Source organism: Heloderma suspectum, chromosome 1, assembly GCF_057233095.1.
Source record: "Heloderma suspectum isolate Gila_16-S chromosome 1, 16-S_ref, whole genome shotgun sequence".
NCBI classification, from domain to species: Eukaryota; Metazoa; Chordata; class Lepidosauria; order Squamata; family Helodermatidae; genus Heloderma; species Heloderma suspectum.
In genome coordinates, this window is record NC_139458.1 from 261,069,807 (window position 1) to 261,085,963 (window position 16,157).

Below are 16,157 nucleotides of genomic sequence, written 5' to 3' on the forward strand. Positions count from 1 at the left end.
TTTAACTGCAGCTTTAACTAACATTGATTGGGTGGTTTTCGGAATGCAGTGCACATTGGAGAATTAATGGCTTTGGTTAAACAAGCACAATAAGATATAATAGGGTAACTATCTTTAATTATCTTGTGGTAATTAGGGAGAGCAGGATGGTAGTCGACAACAAATGGAATGCGGTTTTCTTTCAAATAGTTAGCCCAGGGATAGATTGGAGAATTTTATTAAGGGCTCCTTCACATGGGTTTTTTGGGGGTGCGATTGTTGTTCTTCATTCATGGTATTTCTTGCGTGCAATACACGATGTCGGTATCGTGCAGCAGCTGTCCTGCACCTTCCCCCTGGTTTCCCCCGATATTTCTGTACGTGGAAATGTGGTATTATTTGCCGCCAAATAGATCCATCAATTTACCTGAATGCAGTGGGACTTACTTCTGAGTAAACATGCTTAGGATCTCATAAAAGCTCTATTCAGTTTATTCCATGACAGGTAGCAGATAAATTTATGCAGATTCTTAATTAGGAAGCAGCATTATTTCCCCCCCCCCCACATAAACGTTTATTTATGAGTTTATTAATGTTGTTATATATGGTTTGAACTCACTCCCCTGTATGGGAACATAATGCAGTACAGTATGGGGCTGTTCACACATAATGACAACCCATTGGTTTAAAAATTTAAAAATTGATGGGTTGTTGGGGACGCACAGACATGCTGCCTCCTGCACACCCGCCTGTACTGCTTTAGCTCACAACCCACGATTGACCCATTAGGATGTGTGAACCCAGAGCATTGGGTTGTTTAGGGGCTAATCTTGTCTAGGGGGTGTTGTCTTGTCTTTTTGTTTCCACTTCTGTTAAATGACTTGGGGGGGGGGGAGCTGTTTCATTGGATTAAAATTAAAAAAAGCTCCATGTACATGTACCCAACATCTAACATTATACTTTAAGAACCTGCTGGATTGGAGATGATCAGTGTAATCCTATACATGACTACTCAGTAGTAAATTATAGGATATATCTGTATTAAAAGCAGAGAAAGATATATATTGCTTAAAAAAAACCAGTATATACTATTGAAGCGCTAAAATGCAACATTTCTTATAGTGCATGCATACTCAGAATTTCTGTCACATAGTGTCTAATAATTCCGGCTGAACATCAGGAAAAACTTCCTGACTGTTAGAGCAATACAACAATGGAACCAATTACCTAGGGAGGCGGTGGGCTCTCCCACACTGGAGGCATTCAAGACCAGGCTGGACAGCCATCTGTCAGGGATGGTCTGACTTGGATTCCTGCATTGAGCGGGGGTTGGACTTGATGGCCTTGTAGGCCCCTTCCAACCCTACTATTCTATGATTCTATGAGGCTTACTCCATGATAAGTGTGCATAGGATTGTGGCCTTAAAACACACATGCACCAAGATGTGCTTAAAATCAAGCAACTATTTACATGACGAGGTACAATATCTGGGTTTGTTTTGCTGTTTGTATTAGTGCTTTATAAACCCATTTTCATACATTCTCTTGGTAATCCTTACAATAACGGTATAAGCTCAGCCAGTATTGGTACTGCCATATTGCAGAGGTAGGACTAAAGTATACCAACTCAGTGTTTTCCCATGATTGCTTTTCTCATTGTTGGTACCCACTATCATGAACTGCCCAAATGTTTATTACTTTCAAAAGTATTTATCACTGTGTGACATTCTAGATTTGGGGTCCCAGGGTATGATCTGAGGCACAAGATGTAGCCACCTTGCTGAAGGTAAGCAGGATTGGGTATAGTCAGTGCACCCTTGCTACCCCATGTATAATACCACCTCGGGTTCCATGATGAAACGAAGGTGGATATTAATAATTTATATAAAAATAAATAAAAGCACCCCTTTGCTGAAGTCGTCAATGCTAACAGAACCATTTTATTATTATTTCAGATATACTTTTGGATGAATGAAATAGCTGCGCAACATACTGATATCATCCAAAAAATACACATTGGGGATTCCTATGAGAAACGACCACTTTATATTTTGAAGGTATTGTTCATCAAGGACTTCCCATCCATACCTGATGCCTAATGTAGTTTCCTATGCAAAATCCCATCAGCATAGGATAACCATTTGGAGCAGCCCACTCCAACTTGGCGCCCTCCAGAGGTGTTGGACCACAACTCCCACCATCCCCAGACAGCATGGCCAGTGCCTATGCTGGCTGTAGATTATGGGGGTTGTAGTCCCACCTCTGAAGGACACCAGGTTGGAGAAGGCTGATGTAAAGGAATAGAAGAAGCTCCAGAGTGGTGGAATTTCTTTCCTTCAACAGCAGATGGGCCAAACACAACATAAAGGAACCAGGGCAGGAGCTGGCCACACCTTTCTCTGCTTTTCAGAAGAGAGATGGGATGTCCTACACACAAATCATTTCAAGCAGCTGCTTGCCTAGCATTTGAAAACATATTGAGATACATGTGCTGCTGGTAGTTCAGGTGGCACCTGACCATATGACTACCAAAGATTTCATAAATAAGCAGCAAGGTAGGTATGGAATCCAGCAAATTCTGACACTTGGCTCTGGAGTTGTTGGGCTGGTGTGTAGACAGTTAGGAACATAGGAAGCTGACTTATGCTGAATCAGACCCTGGGTCCATCTAGCCCAGTACTGTCCACACTGACTAGCAGCAGTGGCTCTCCAGGGTTTCAGGCAGGATTCTTTCCTAGCCCTACCGGGGACTTGTGTGCAAAGCCACTGTTCTATCACCCTGAGCTATGGCCCCTCCCATGCAATCATGTACACCTGATTGCAACTGAACTGACATGTAATAGGTACAGAAAACACACTGGTAGATTCACGCAGCAAAGCCGGAATGGTCAAACATTAATGTCCTTTTCACCACCGTTTGTGCCCATTGAAACTGCATTTCCAGTGGTGATTACTTCCTCGCACAGAGCTAGTGAGCTTTGTGCGCTAAAATGTGACCACCCGTTTGATTTAGTAAAGTTACTCAGCATTAGGTACTTTTACAGGGTTGTATCCAATGGTGTGCTTTCACTGGCATAATGCACACTGCTGGTGGACTGAAATCTGCTCCGGAGGGTTGGGTGACCCTCAGGATCAGACTGGTGGAGTGTGTGTGGCGGGGGGCTGCAGAGGGGAGGAGGGGAAGGGAAATTCCCATTCTATGAGCAGAAGCCTATTTGTGTAATGTTGGTTTTAGCCTACAGAACTGAGTTATGTGCTCTTCATATACATTTTCTACCTATATTTTAATATGGATTTATAGAGGGAATTGACACCTTTTCTCCCCTCAAAGAGACTTCTCAGTGAAGCCATGTTTGGGTGGATCTTTTTCCCATAAGTCTTTGCATGTTTTCAGTGAGCTGCACTCCATCTGTATTCTGTCTATTGTGCTATCAATATGTTATCAAATGCTGTATAGACTTACTTTCTACAGAAGGAGGGAGAGCCTTCCCACTCTATGGTGGAGAGAAGCACCTTGAAAAGAAGTGAAGAGGAGCTGTGGCTATACTATGGGAACATAAGTATAGGTGTAGAGGGGTGTATAACTCTTTTAACTTCAACAAACTCTTAGGCTGCAATCCTATACACTGACTTACCTGGGAATAAGTCCCATTGAGCCCAGTGGGGCTTAATTCTGAGTAGACGTGTATAGGGTTGCACTGCTAATATGCTTTAACTAGCTCCTTTGACTGAGAAAGGAATTCAAGTGAAGAAACTGTACATAAGCCATTGTAATGATCAGAAATGCACCTGGAAGTAAGCTTCAGTGAGACAAGAGGGAGGGATTTACAAATCAATATGTTAATGATTGGATGCCACAGTATATTTACTACATAACTGAACAAGGTTTTAGTGTGTCTCTTAACAAAATTATTTTGTCCACCAAATCAGGAAATTAAAGAGCACCCACAATGCAGATTTTTGCCATTCTTGTAATACATATTTTATTTCATTTTTATGTAGTGATTATTCTAATCATCGTTGGTTATTGTGAGACCATAATAAGGGTGGTGTATTATTCTGGATAATGCTTTACAGGAATTTATTTAGAAAAAAGGTATGACCAAGTATCCTGGTACATCTTGGGAACGCTGTACAACTAAACTTTGTTTTTACACTCTTTTACTAGCTTTCAGATAGACAGAGGACACCAAAAAATGCCATTTGGATAGATTGTGGTATCCATGCTAGGGAATGGATTGCTCCTGCTTTTTGTCTCTGGTTCATAGGACATGTAAGTAGATGGCATATTTTCCTCACAATCAATTAATTAACTTATACACATATAGCACCATCAGGGTACATGGAGGTCCATTACAGAATATCATAGGAAGAAAATAGATAGTTCCCTGTTCCCAAGGAGCTTACAGAGGGAAAACTACAGAAGGAGGGAGGGTGAGACAAAGGCAGGAAGGGAAGTGGCAGGTGCAGGTTCACATACTTAAAGCTTGGTTACAGTTGGGAATGAGGATTAAGAGTTTTAACCAGGAGTGGGCAACTTGTGGCCCTCCAGATGTTTTGGCCTACAACTTCCATCATCCCTCACCATTGGCTATGCTGGCTAGGGTTGATGGAAGGGAGTAGTAGGCCAAAACACCTGAAGGGTCACAAGTTGCCCACCCCTGGTTTAAACTGAATGTTGCATCTGGGACATTTTGCATGCAAGTCATGCATTCTGCCGTTCATTTTAGCCAAAGGCCTCCTGGGAGAGTTGGGTTTTGAGGGGCAATTTGAATGAAGGGAGATGGTGCCATGGCAGTACTCAGAACGGGAGCCCCATCCATGCATGGGAGGGCAGCAAGGGAGAATGGGCAGGATCATGATACAGATCAAGTGTGAGGGGATGGGAGAGTAACAAAGAAGTAAAACCTTGATTATACAGGCATCAATTATGTAAAATTCCTGAGTGGTCCCAACTAGACAGGATGGGCGTTGATCCATTGTACAACTGGTTGGACACACTTTCCCAAGCACACTGGATGTAACCTATCTTACCTCCCAATTTATCCCACCTCCCAGCAACCTTATTGGAAAGCCAAGAAAGCCCCTCCCTGCATTCCACCCCTTACAGCTCCTTTGTCTCGCACATAGAAGAGCTCCCATTTGTCATACTTTCTGCCCTATTTACACTTGTAAACTGTGGCAATCAAATCCATCAGACACTCTTAAGCCCCTTTCTGGTCCTTTGTCTTTACACACAAAAAATAAACAGCTAAAAGTAGATAGTGTGTACCGAGTTACACACCCAGTGCTCTCCAGATGTAGCATGGGGCTGATGGGAGATGTAGTCTAGAATTTCTGGAGGGCACAAGGTTGCCTACCCCAGGCATATAAAAATTGTAGAACTGTGCCCCCCGCCTTCTTGTCAAGTGGCAGATTCTTACTATCCACCACTTGAGGCCATTGCTGTGGACAGAGTAAAGAGGTAGTGCTATGCCTGCTTCTCCTGATACTTTCCAGGATGGAGAAGCAGAAGCTGTGGCAGTTAACTGGATAAGACCGGACAGTGGGGTGCTAAAGTAAAAGTGAAGGAAACATCAAGGAGTAGAGGTGTTGAGTGGAGAGAGTGCAAAAAAAACCTAGGGTGGCCATGTGTCCTACTGTATAGAGGACAGTCCTCTATTTGACGGGCTATCAGAGGACAGTCCTCTATTTGAAGTCATACTCTGTTTGAAGCGCTCTCCAGTCCAGGCCCAATTTGAAGAGAAAGAAAGAAAGAAAGGAGAGCAGGGGCCTTGAAATTGCCCATCAACACCACCACTGAGCAGCAGACTGAGCAGACACACAGGTCATATGGTCACAGTCTTCCTTACTATGGTTAGATGTACTGTATTTCTCTTTAAAATTAATTATTTCTAAATGTGCCTCTCTCTCTAAATGAACATATGCAAATGTTACAGGAACATGTGTCCTCTTTTGTCCTCTTTTTTGGTGATCCATTTCCTCCTTTTTGGCAATGCATCAATGGCTACCCAAATGAATAAAGGAAAGTGTTAGGAGCATGCAGGGCCAGCTCCAAGTCTGAGGGGTCCCTAAGCAAACTGTTTCACAGTGGTCCCTCTTGTCCATCAGTGGCTCCTAGTGGACTTTTCTGGTGGTGGCAGCAGTGGTCCGAGAACGGCCTGGCAGTTGGGTCTAGCCACTATTTTAATTTCCAGCAACACCACTGATGTAGCATCACTCCAAGGCACAGTGGGAAAATCAAATGGGTGGCGGCTAAACTCAGCCACCCAGCACAGCTTGGATCCCTGGGCCAGAACAGTTTTTTTTTAAGGTAGGCCAAAGCAAATGTCAGAAGTGGGCCCTACCAGGGTGCTGGATGCTTGGCAACTGCCCAAGGATGCCAGGTGCTGACGCCAGCCCTGGGAGCAGGAGAAAAGTAATTGGAGGGGGGATAAGTTGTAATCTCCCCACAAATAACCCGACCAGTCCAGCTTGTGGAATAATGCATACATTCATTTTTGAAAATTGCTGGCTAAAACATGCATCATAACTTGGAGAGAGGTGGCGAAGACTTCATTTTCATGAGACGCTTCCCATTAAATCTTGTAGGTGTCTCAGTCTCTACAGCGGAACAGAGATCCAGCAATGGAAAGACTTCTACAGCAGCTTGATTTCTATGTCATGCCGGTAGTTAATGTGGATGGCTATGACTACACATGGACTACGGTAAGTGCAAGTTTTCTAGAAATAGCATAATGGAACTTAGTCCAGAATCTTAGGAAGCCATCGCCCTCCTTTCTCCCCCCTCCCCCCATATCCATTATCCAAGATCAGACAAATTATCAGAGTCAATGTAAACTAGGGGTGTAGGGATTTTGTGCATTTTGTGGATTGTCAGATGCCTTTCATTCTGTTGTCTGTTAATTGACAATTTTTTTTCCAATTTCCCACCTTTGCACAAATTTGCACTTGCATGAATTCACACTTGCAAAAAAGCACAAATCCCCCCCAAAATGCGCATTTTTATGCTGTAGCCTATGTGGGAAATGCACATTTTTGGCTGGTGTTTTGTGTTTTACATATGTTGTTATGACTAGATTTGTGCAAAATTCCAGAAAGTAAAAAAACTGGTCCACAAGTCCATGGAATCCGTGTAACTTAGAAAAAGTCAGTCCGCTGTGGCAACCATGGATCGGATTCATAGAAATCCAAAGTCATTTGATTCTGTTGTGGATTTCTCTGACATCTCCAATGTAAACTCCGAAGATAGCAAAGGGATGGATGGATGGATGGATGGATGGATGGAAGAAGGAAGGAAGGAAGGAAGGAACTGGGGTTCACATCAGTATAGTCTCTCATCTCTTGAGAGCAAGCAAATTCCAGGCCTTGGCCTTCAGATTTAGTGTTCAGCTTCAGTCACTACAGAAGAGACTGAGTTCAGAGTGCACCTCCACAGATCGTAAGATCTTACTTCACTGCATATAACTTAGCAAATCTAACTTGTAGATTTGGAGCTGTAAGATGGGATTTGCAGTACTTGACTAAGACAGGGAAAACCCAGCTTCAACCCCTCCTCCACGCCCACGCCCACCCCCACACACTTAAAGCTTACTGGGTGGCTTTCGGTCAGTCATTATATTTCTTTCAGCCTAACCTACCTCACAGGGTTGTTGTGAAGGAAAACCTTGCATGCCACCTTCAACTTCTTGGAAGAGGGGTAGGTTTGTTTTTTTTTTTAAAGGAAGCAAACAAACCATTTATGTATTTGACTCATTATCCAGATTCTCTAATAGACATCTTCATTGGTGAAGTCTAGCTTCAGGTAGGATGAAGGCATGCAAGAAGGCACTTTTGGTCTGTCCGCTCACCCCACAGCCATCCATTTCTCTAATTCAGGACTGGCCAATGTCTTGAGCTTGAGGGCTGGATTCCCCTTGACCTATGTTGCTTCAGGGCCATACCCCTCCCAGCCATCACATTGTTACCTCCCCAAACCTAAGCTGGGAAAAGTCTGCCCACACCCTGACTCAAGAAGTTGAGACGCCTGGAAGAGATACCCCCAGGGCAAGAGGCTGGGCTGGGCGAGCCATACTGTCATTTCTTACTATGAGGGCACCCATCAATGCTGGTATCTGAGCCTTTGCTTGGAGACTTCTGAGAGCAGAGGGGAAAAGCCTGCTTTGACACTCCTTTGGCATGCATCTCAGCCTGAGCTTTCTAGAATGTTCCTGTCCTTTGGCCAGCAAAGGCACAGATCCAGGGCTGGCCCAAGAGTTTTTGCTGCCTGAGGCAAAGGGCAAGATGGTGCTGTCCCATTTCTTGTACAGAAGCCAACTGGGCTGGCAGTTGAATCGTACTTCACTACTGGTGATGGGACAGTGTTCTCTACTGTGCCTGAGGGCAGCAGACTAACTTAGGGGACACAAGGAAGATCACGTGGCACCCCCAGCTCTGTCCTCCAACAGAGAGGAATAGTCAGGGGGCTCAGGAGGAACACTCAGGGTACTGTCATTGCTTCCCTCCAGCATTTGCTGCCCGAGGCGGTTGCTTCAGTCTGCCTAATGGTAGGGCTGGCCCGGCACAGGTCCATAAGTGGAACGGTACGGAAGCCACATAGGAGAATGTTTGGTCTTCTTTCTGTAGTCCTGTATTAGCAGGGTCAGCCCCACCATTATACACAATGAAGCAGATGCCTCAGGTGGCAGATTCTTAGGGTCATGGAGCAGTGGCAAGGTGTTTGAAAACAGAACTGTGTGTGATGTAGATTCTTAGGGGCATGGAGCAGTGGCAAGGTGTTTGAAAACAGAACTGTGTGCTATGTACAGTCTGCCCTGCACACACCTCTAGCCTGCTGCTCTCAGGTGAGGTGGAAGACACTGACTGTCCTGTCTCCAGTGGTGAAGTACAATTCAGTTGCTAGTCCGCTTGGCTTCAGTACATGAAATGGGGAGAGGAGCCAACTTGTCCTTTGCTTCTGGCAGCAGAATGTCTTGGGGCAGCCCTGTGTATTGGGAACTGCATACACACAGGGCTTTTCTTGCGAGCAGAAGGTGCTCCATGACCACACTGAGGGGAAGGGAGACAAAGCCAGTTCTTTCTTTATCATCACAGGGTGAATATCTCCTCAGTGTCTCTCTACAGAATTCTGGAGCATTCTTCTTCTTAATGGAACATTTTCTTGTCTGTAGTTTTTCTACCTTTTATTTTCTCATCATTGACAGACATTGACCTATTTCCTTCATATTGCCCTCTGCTTATCTAACAGGCTTTTTCTAGCTACTTACAATGGTACTAGTGTCACAGAGCCCTTTCTAAGTATTCTCAGATTGGAAGCAAGATTGTAACCCTAGTTACAATGTCCAAAGCTCACTCCTGGCTGCTTCCACAACAAGGCCTCAGAAAAAAGGGGAGATACCCTGACCTGACAGTCTGTTTCTACCCCTCACAGTTGTAAGAGAATTTATGATAGTATGTTCCTCTTTGGGAAAATAAATCTAAGAGGACCAAGCCAAACAAAGTAAAAGCAATCTCAAAGTATACCAAGAACATGTATTAATACAGAATTGGACCAACATGCCTTCTACGGGTACACTTTACACCATTTTCATAAGTTGGGAAGCAGGTGTTATGCACTCATTAGACATCAACAAGTATTTGGTCTTCCACACAGAACAGACTTGTTCAAAATCTCTTTGTTTAAAGGAGACTTCATAGCTGGAAACCTCCAGCCTAGATATAAACCTAGTGGATCACAGCCAATTAACATTCCTTGTGAACTGGCCAAACTACAGTGTCAGATGGGTGTGAAGGCTCACTACATCAGGGCTCAGGCAGCTCCCACAGCTGTACTCAAAAGTGTTCCCACAGAGGACATATGTGGAGCCACTCTTAGAACTGTGAAGCACTTACTCTATAGAGGTCAATGCCAGAGCAATTAATCTTGGTCCAGCATCAAACTCCCACTATAGCACTGCACAGAGACCACAAAGAAACAAATGGGTAAATACTGTTCTTCAAGCAGCTATCTCTTTTTAAAATATTCTCCCAAGATTTCCTGCTCTGTTTCCACCGTTTTTAGGAAGTCAATTGAGCTTGTTTGCTTTCCCACCTTATCAGAAGTAATTACAATACAGTTCGTTCTCTGCTTAGAGCACAGTAATTTGGACTCCATCTAGGTTGCGTAATAGTGGTGGTGATGAGCACTTTGCAGGGCCCTGAACTAGATGGGTTTTCCAGATGTGCAATTCTGTGATATATTTGGTTTTATGGTAGAAATTAAATATTGGTGATATCAATCTTAAAATATTTATGAAACATTTTTTGGGGTGGGTGTATCTACAGAATCGAATGTGGAGAAAAAGCCGTTCGCTGCATGACAACCACCGGTGCATTGGTACAGACTTAAATAGAAATTTTGATGCAGGCTGGTGTGGTAAGAGTAATATTTGTATATATGCTTTAAAAATATATACATGTATATATTTTAAATGTGTTTTTGTTATTAAGGCTACAAAGCTATACCCACTTACCTGAGAATAAATCCCACTGAACTCAATGGGACTTACTTATCTGTAGATGTATATGAGATTGTTCAGTAAAGGCGCATTCTTTCCAAGTTCAGATGGAAAAAAAATGGCTGGCTGGGGAATGCTGGCAGTTGTAAGCCTTTTTGCTGTCTAAACATGCATAGGATTGCACCCTGGGTAGCTCTATATATATAACCACAAAATGACATGTGGATACCATTTTGATGATGTAGCCCCAAAGATTACAGTTCCAAGCATAACAAAGGTGATAATGTATGTACGTTAAAGGGCACAAACAAGATCTTATTAGGCTGTAAAGGTGAAAAGAATGTTTTAAAGGGTTTTTGGTGTAATCCAGAATCTCATAGACATGGAGAGAAATCAAGGTTCCCTGATGGTTCCAGTCTGACAACATGCGTATTCCTCCCTTTCCTATGCTAAAAAATATAGAGCAACTACCGAATAATTCTGAACATGAAGTACAGATGGGTGGCTAATAAATCTAATATACATACGTGAATAACTTTGTGACCAAGAAGAACCTCAGAGGAAAATGTGAAGGACTATTCTGGAAGTCATAAATGAGGGGGAGTTCCTTGCTTCAGTAGATTTGATGAAAGCATACTAACACATCCCCATCAACAAGATACGATTATAAGAACAAGATTACCACACCAAAAATTCCTTTGCTTTGCCTACTGCCCATATCAGTACCATTTTCATTCTCTCTCCCCCAATCCATCCTCATCTCCCAGGGTGTTCACTGCAGTTCTTGTGATAAACCCACAGGTAATTGGGGATGTAGATCTAGGCCAGCAGCTGTACTAGGTCTGTCTATAGCAAGGGCCCCCATATCAAAAACTCAAAAAGTGAAAATTACCACTAATGCCAGCCTGGAAGGATAGAAACCACTATCCACATTTTTAAACATAGCAAAGTTGGTACATGCGTCTTCACAAGCTGTCTTTTGCAGATGTTTGCTACATCCAGATACTTCTTGATCAGTTGTGACCATTATGGCCCAGTTGCCCATCCAACTGCTGTTAGACATCCCATTAGAGCAGAAGTGGGCAATGCGTGGCTTTCCAGATGTTTCAGCCTACAACTGCCGTGATCCCTCACCATTGGCTATGCTGGCTAGGGCTGATGGGAATTGTAGGCCAAAACATGTGAGGGCCACAAGTTGCCCACCCCTGCATTATAGGCTGCCCTAATCAGAGAATATGAAAACATCTGTAAAGTAGAATCTATAGCCACCCTCCTCTTTCCTGGTTCCTCAGTTTCTGAGAAAGGCAGTCCCTATTATGTGAATTTGAGGCCCTAGATAAAAAGCAGGAGGCACAATCCATTGCAGGCTGTCCTCTCACCTTCACAAAAAGAATCTGTGCTTAAGCCAAAGTTGCCCTTTTCTTACATTGTGCTAATCTACAAGAGGCATGTGCGAAACAGCCATACTGCAGGCAGAGAAATCAGAGTATTTATTTTTGCATCTGGATCTTTCAGAAAAAGCCCCATTAAGAGGTATCCCACAGTTCATAGAAAATGGTCATATTTCTCAGTACTATTCAAAAGTGCAAATAATAATGTTCCTACAATGTCTGAATACTTAGTTGTTTTAAATATTGAGCGTAAATACCGAATAAGAAATGTTCCTTAATTTTGTTTCCCACTGGCTCCAACAGTTTTAACAGAAAACAAAGTTAAATAAGCAACTTTTATTTTCTTTCTTAAATAAAGGCAAAGGTGCATCTGATGATGAGTGTGAAGAGACATACTGTGGACCTTACCCTGAGTCTGAACCAGAAGTAAAAGCTGTGGTCAATTTTCTCAGAAAGCACAAGAATCATATTAAGGCATATATAACAATGCACTCTTACTCCCAGATGGTTCTGTTCCCATATTCCTATACTAAAAATAAAAGTAAAGATCATGATGAGCTGGTAAGAACCCCACTATTTAAGTTTTATACAACCCTAGAGGCCAGCTATGTTTCAGCGTAGGGATTTGCTTTTTTTCTGGGAAGTGCACAGAAATTACTTCCTTCATAAAATGAAATGCTAGCGTTGGGGGCATTTATTCACAGGCTCAATTCCTATGTAATGACAAACTATGGAGTAAAGTTATGAGAACGAGCAGCAGCAAGCTCTCAGCGTGCTTGTGTGCTCCCTCCTCCCATTTCTGGTTTGCTCGATCATTCAAATGCAGCAAAGCATTGGATCAAACGATGGGTTTGGGCCCTGGTTTGAGAACAAGCTATATGGTTTGCATAAAGCACTTTTCTACATTCAAATGAAATGACATCAGTTTGATAAAAACTAAAAACAAGCTTCTAATTATCTTCCCCTTGCACATGGAGAGGAGGCAACACACACAGTTCATTCTTATGACAACCCAGCTTGTCGTTGCATCTGAATTGAGCTAGTGAATGGATAAAGTTGCATTATTGTTGGTGCTTCCTAAGGGAACAGAGATATTCTGATCAAAATGCTATGCATTTGTTATATGTAAAATTCCAAACCATGTTGCAGGTGTAAATGAAGTACAAAATATTCAAGGTAAACAGTATCTGAAAAACTTTAATGCAAGGACGATAAAATTCAGATCTCCAGATCTTAATATTTGTTCCTCTTCCCATAGGTGTAGGTATATACATGACACATAAGCAGTTAGGCCATGTTGCACCACAGCCTAGATGGAAAATATCTGGTGAAATCCAACATCACATGAGCAGACTTCCATTCATTCAACAAGACTTTCCCACTACTGCTCCTCCTAAACCCAATTTGAAGGGGGGGGGGGCTGCAGGGGGATCACCCCCTCCCCATTCTGCTGATGGGAGCCATCCTTTCATCATGAGGAGTTAATTGGATGCAACCCATGGTGTAGTACACAGGTGGGCAGACTTGGCTGCTCTCCATTTGGCCCCAGGAGCCCCGCCCACATTCTCCTATTGCTCAGTCATCAGCTGGATGGCAGGGATCAAGATCACTGGGAGAGGCTTTAACATCAAACACACACATACCCCAGCAATCCTTACAGGTAAGACCTGTTTCCCAGCTGCTAACAGCAGGCTTTAACCCTGAAGGGGTCTGCAGCCTTCACCACAAAAGAGCAAGCTTAATCAGGATTGCTTGAGGGGTGGAGTGGAATGGGAGGCTTTAACCTCACCCCTCTGTAAGATCAGTTTTCCTGTTGCTAATAGCAGTGGGGAATGTGATCTTGATCAGGACCACTGGAGGTGAGGGAGGGGCTTTAACCTCTAATGTGACTCTTTCCCCTGCCAAAGTTGCCCTCCTCTGGTCTAGAATACTACTACCCTGCATTCAATAAAGTGGAATAAATTGTATGCAACTGTATATGAAGAATTATACTTGGTATACTATATTGAAGTAGCATGGATTACAAAATAGGGAAGTCTGGGAGATGGTTTATCAATGAGGGAGACCGCTGTAATTTTGATATCAAGGAATGGAAAGAAATTGGCAAAATACTGGATTGAATGCCCACATGGTCAGAAGGATTTAGTATTTTGGGAGCCACTGAAAATTGAAAAAACCAAATAAAAAGTTCTTGATGGAAAGAAAGCCTCTGGTTCATCAAGCTACAAAGCTGGGAACTTGATCTTATACCAATGTTACAAAAACATCTAGATGAACTGGCTACAGGTGTGCTTTGCACCCTGATCGGTTCCTTCAAGAATCTGCAGAGTATTATCACTAGAATCTACATGCTTAGCTAAAATGCTTTTGCTGAAACAAAGATAATACAGATTGCTCTTGCTTATTTCATGCTCAAAAGCGTACCACTGTATAGTCAAGAGACATCACTTTGGGTATTTTTTTTGTGCAAGTTTTATGATACCTTATGAAGTGTTTTCTTTAAACCTAGTGGCACTGCACAGTACTAAGTTTGGATTTACAGTCAGTTTGTGACCTTTTTGCTAAAAGAAAGTGAAGATAATTTGCTCCCATGCTTAGGTTTCCTCCCACCCCCTGCCCAAACAATCTAAAGTGGGTGCTATTTCAGACAATGGATATATGCTCAAAATAAATGACTACAGTAATTCTTGTGAGAAGAAAACACATTTTAAAAAGTGAAAAATAAAATTAGATATAATCACCAAAAGGAGCCAGTAATTGGGGGGGGGGGGGAGCCACACAATGGCCTGGTTCAGACATAATGCTAAACCTTGGCTGGGATTTCAGTCTAGGTCTTGGATCACTATTCTCTTTGGCTGACTTCCATCTCCTGCTGTACTTTAAATGTTTTCAAATTGTTTGCAAAAAAGACTCACCTTTTTATTTTTTTTTACAACTGTGTCAAGACTTCAAAATCCTTAGATCCATGCAGACCTGTTTGTGCAATTGTATAACTGGAATTAGAGCCTAAATTCACAACAATCACTGTTGTCAAGATTTTTGTTTTTAAAGGCTAATTAACATTTTTCTGCTTTTCAGCAACTTCTGGCAAACAAAGTAGCTAATATTATTAAATTTACATATCAAAACCGCTATCTGGCAGGCTCTGGTGCACAAACAATCTGTAAGTATATACATGCTACAGTAAGATACATCTGTTTGTGAATACACTATGGGCAAAACAGGGTTGCTGAGCTGGGTTTGGATAATGAGCATTTCTGGCTTCTTCCCACAGATTTAGCTCCAGGCGGTTCAGATGACTGGGCTTATGACCTTGGGATAAAGTATTCTTTCACTTTTGAACTTCAAGACAGAGGAAGATATGGATTCTTGCTTCCTCAGCATCTCATTAAACCAACTTGCCATGAAGCACTCACTGGAATCAAAATAATAGCTTCACATGTTATTAAAAATATGTGAAACACTGTATTTCATTTAGCTTTGCACAGTACTGCGTCAGTCAACTTGCACGCCTACCCTAATTCAAGTTACTTGGTATTTTAAATTTGAATAAAAACTTGTTTTTTCTCTTTGTATTTCTCCACCCTTTAATGCAAGGATAATCTTGTTAATTTCTCTATATTGCTTTATAAACAAACTGAAATGCAAATTGTCAGAAATGTAGACAGAATGAGGGTGGTGGGCACACAGCTTGGGAGGAGTGGCTGGAGAAACGAAGTGACATGGAGATAAAAAGAGTACACATAACCATCTCGTTTCTTGGATAGTTCATTTCCTGCTCCACAGTGAGAAGCTATTTTAAAATGTCCTGAGTAATGAAAGTGAGAGGGGCCCATAAAATATCAGTGAAGGAAACCAAACCATCTCATTTTCATAGGAATTATTTCCATGCTAATCTATATTGTAATAGATTATTCTGAAGGAAGGGGTGATTCTTCATCCCATCCATGCTCTCTCAAACATATCTAGCTCTTACTGGCCCAGTAAAGACTCTGACTTTTGTTGGAGAGGTGCTTGCAGTTATGACGATAGAAGCAGCTATCTTACAAAATGTATTCATGCTACACCTATAAGAATAGTCTGTGCATACAATATTGCTAGCTTCTACCCTGTTTAAACTATGGCACCATTCACAACAGATTCCAAGTAAAGGTGGTGAGGTCTAATGGATAATTCTTACTGATATCAGCAGGACATTTTTGGTGTCAACCAAAAACTAAGTAAAAAATACAGGGTGGGATCCAGACTTGCTCCTTTGTGGAAGGAACTAGGACAGAGACTTTCCACTGGA

The 16,157-nt window shown here is 42.4% G+C and overlaps 1 protein-coding gene across 3 annotated transcripts in view; it reads left to right on the forward strand.

The window, feature by feature from the left end:
• The window catches only part of CPB2 (carboxypeptidase B2), a 48,690-nt gene extending 33,079 nt beyond the window's left edge, over positions 1-15,611 (forward strand). For all 3 annotated transcript variants that reach the window (XM_084825964.1, XM_084825972.1, XM_084825956.1), the window contains 7 exons: positions 1,935-2,036; positions 4,148-4,252; positions 6,571-6,687; positions 10,303-10,393; positions 12,225-12,427; positions 14,945-15,029; positions 15,141-15,611. In XM_084825964.1, coding sequence (XP_084682090.1) covers positions 1,935-2,036; positions 4,148-4,252; positions 6,571-6,687; positions 10,303-10,393; positions 12,225-12,427; positions 14,945-15,029; positions 15,141-15,325 — 888 coding nt within the window. In that variant the 3' untranslated portion in view covers positions 15,326-15,611. The remainder of the gene's footprint in view (positions 1-1,934; positions 2,037-4,147; positions 4,253-6,570; positions 6,688-10,302; positions 10,394-12,224; positions 12,428-14,944; positions 15,030-15,140) is intronic.
• The last annotated feature ends 546 nt before the right edge of the window (positions 15,612-16,157 follow it).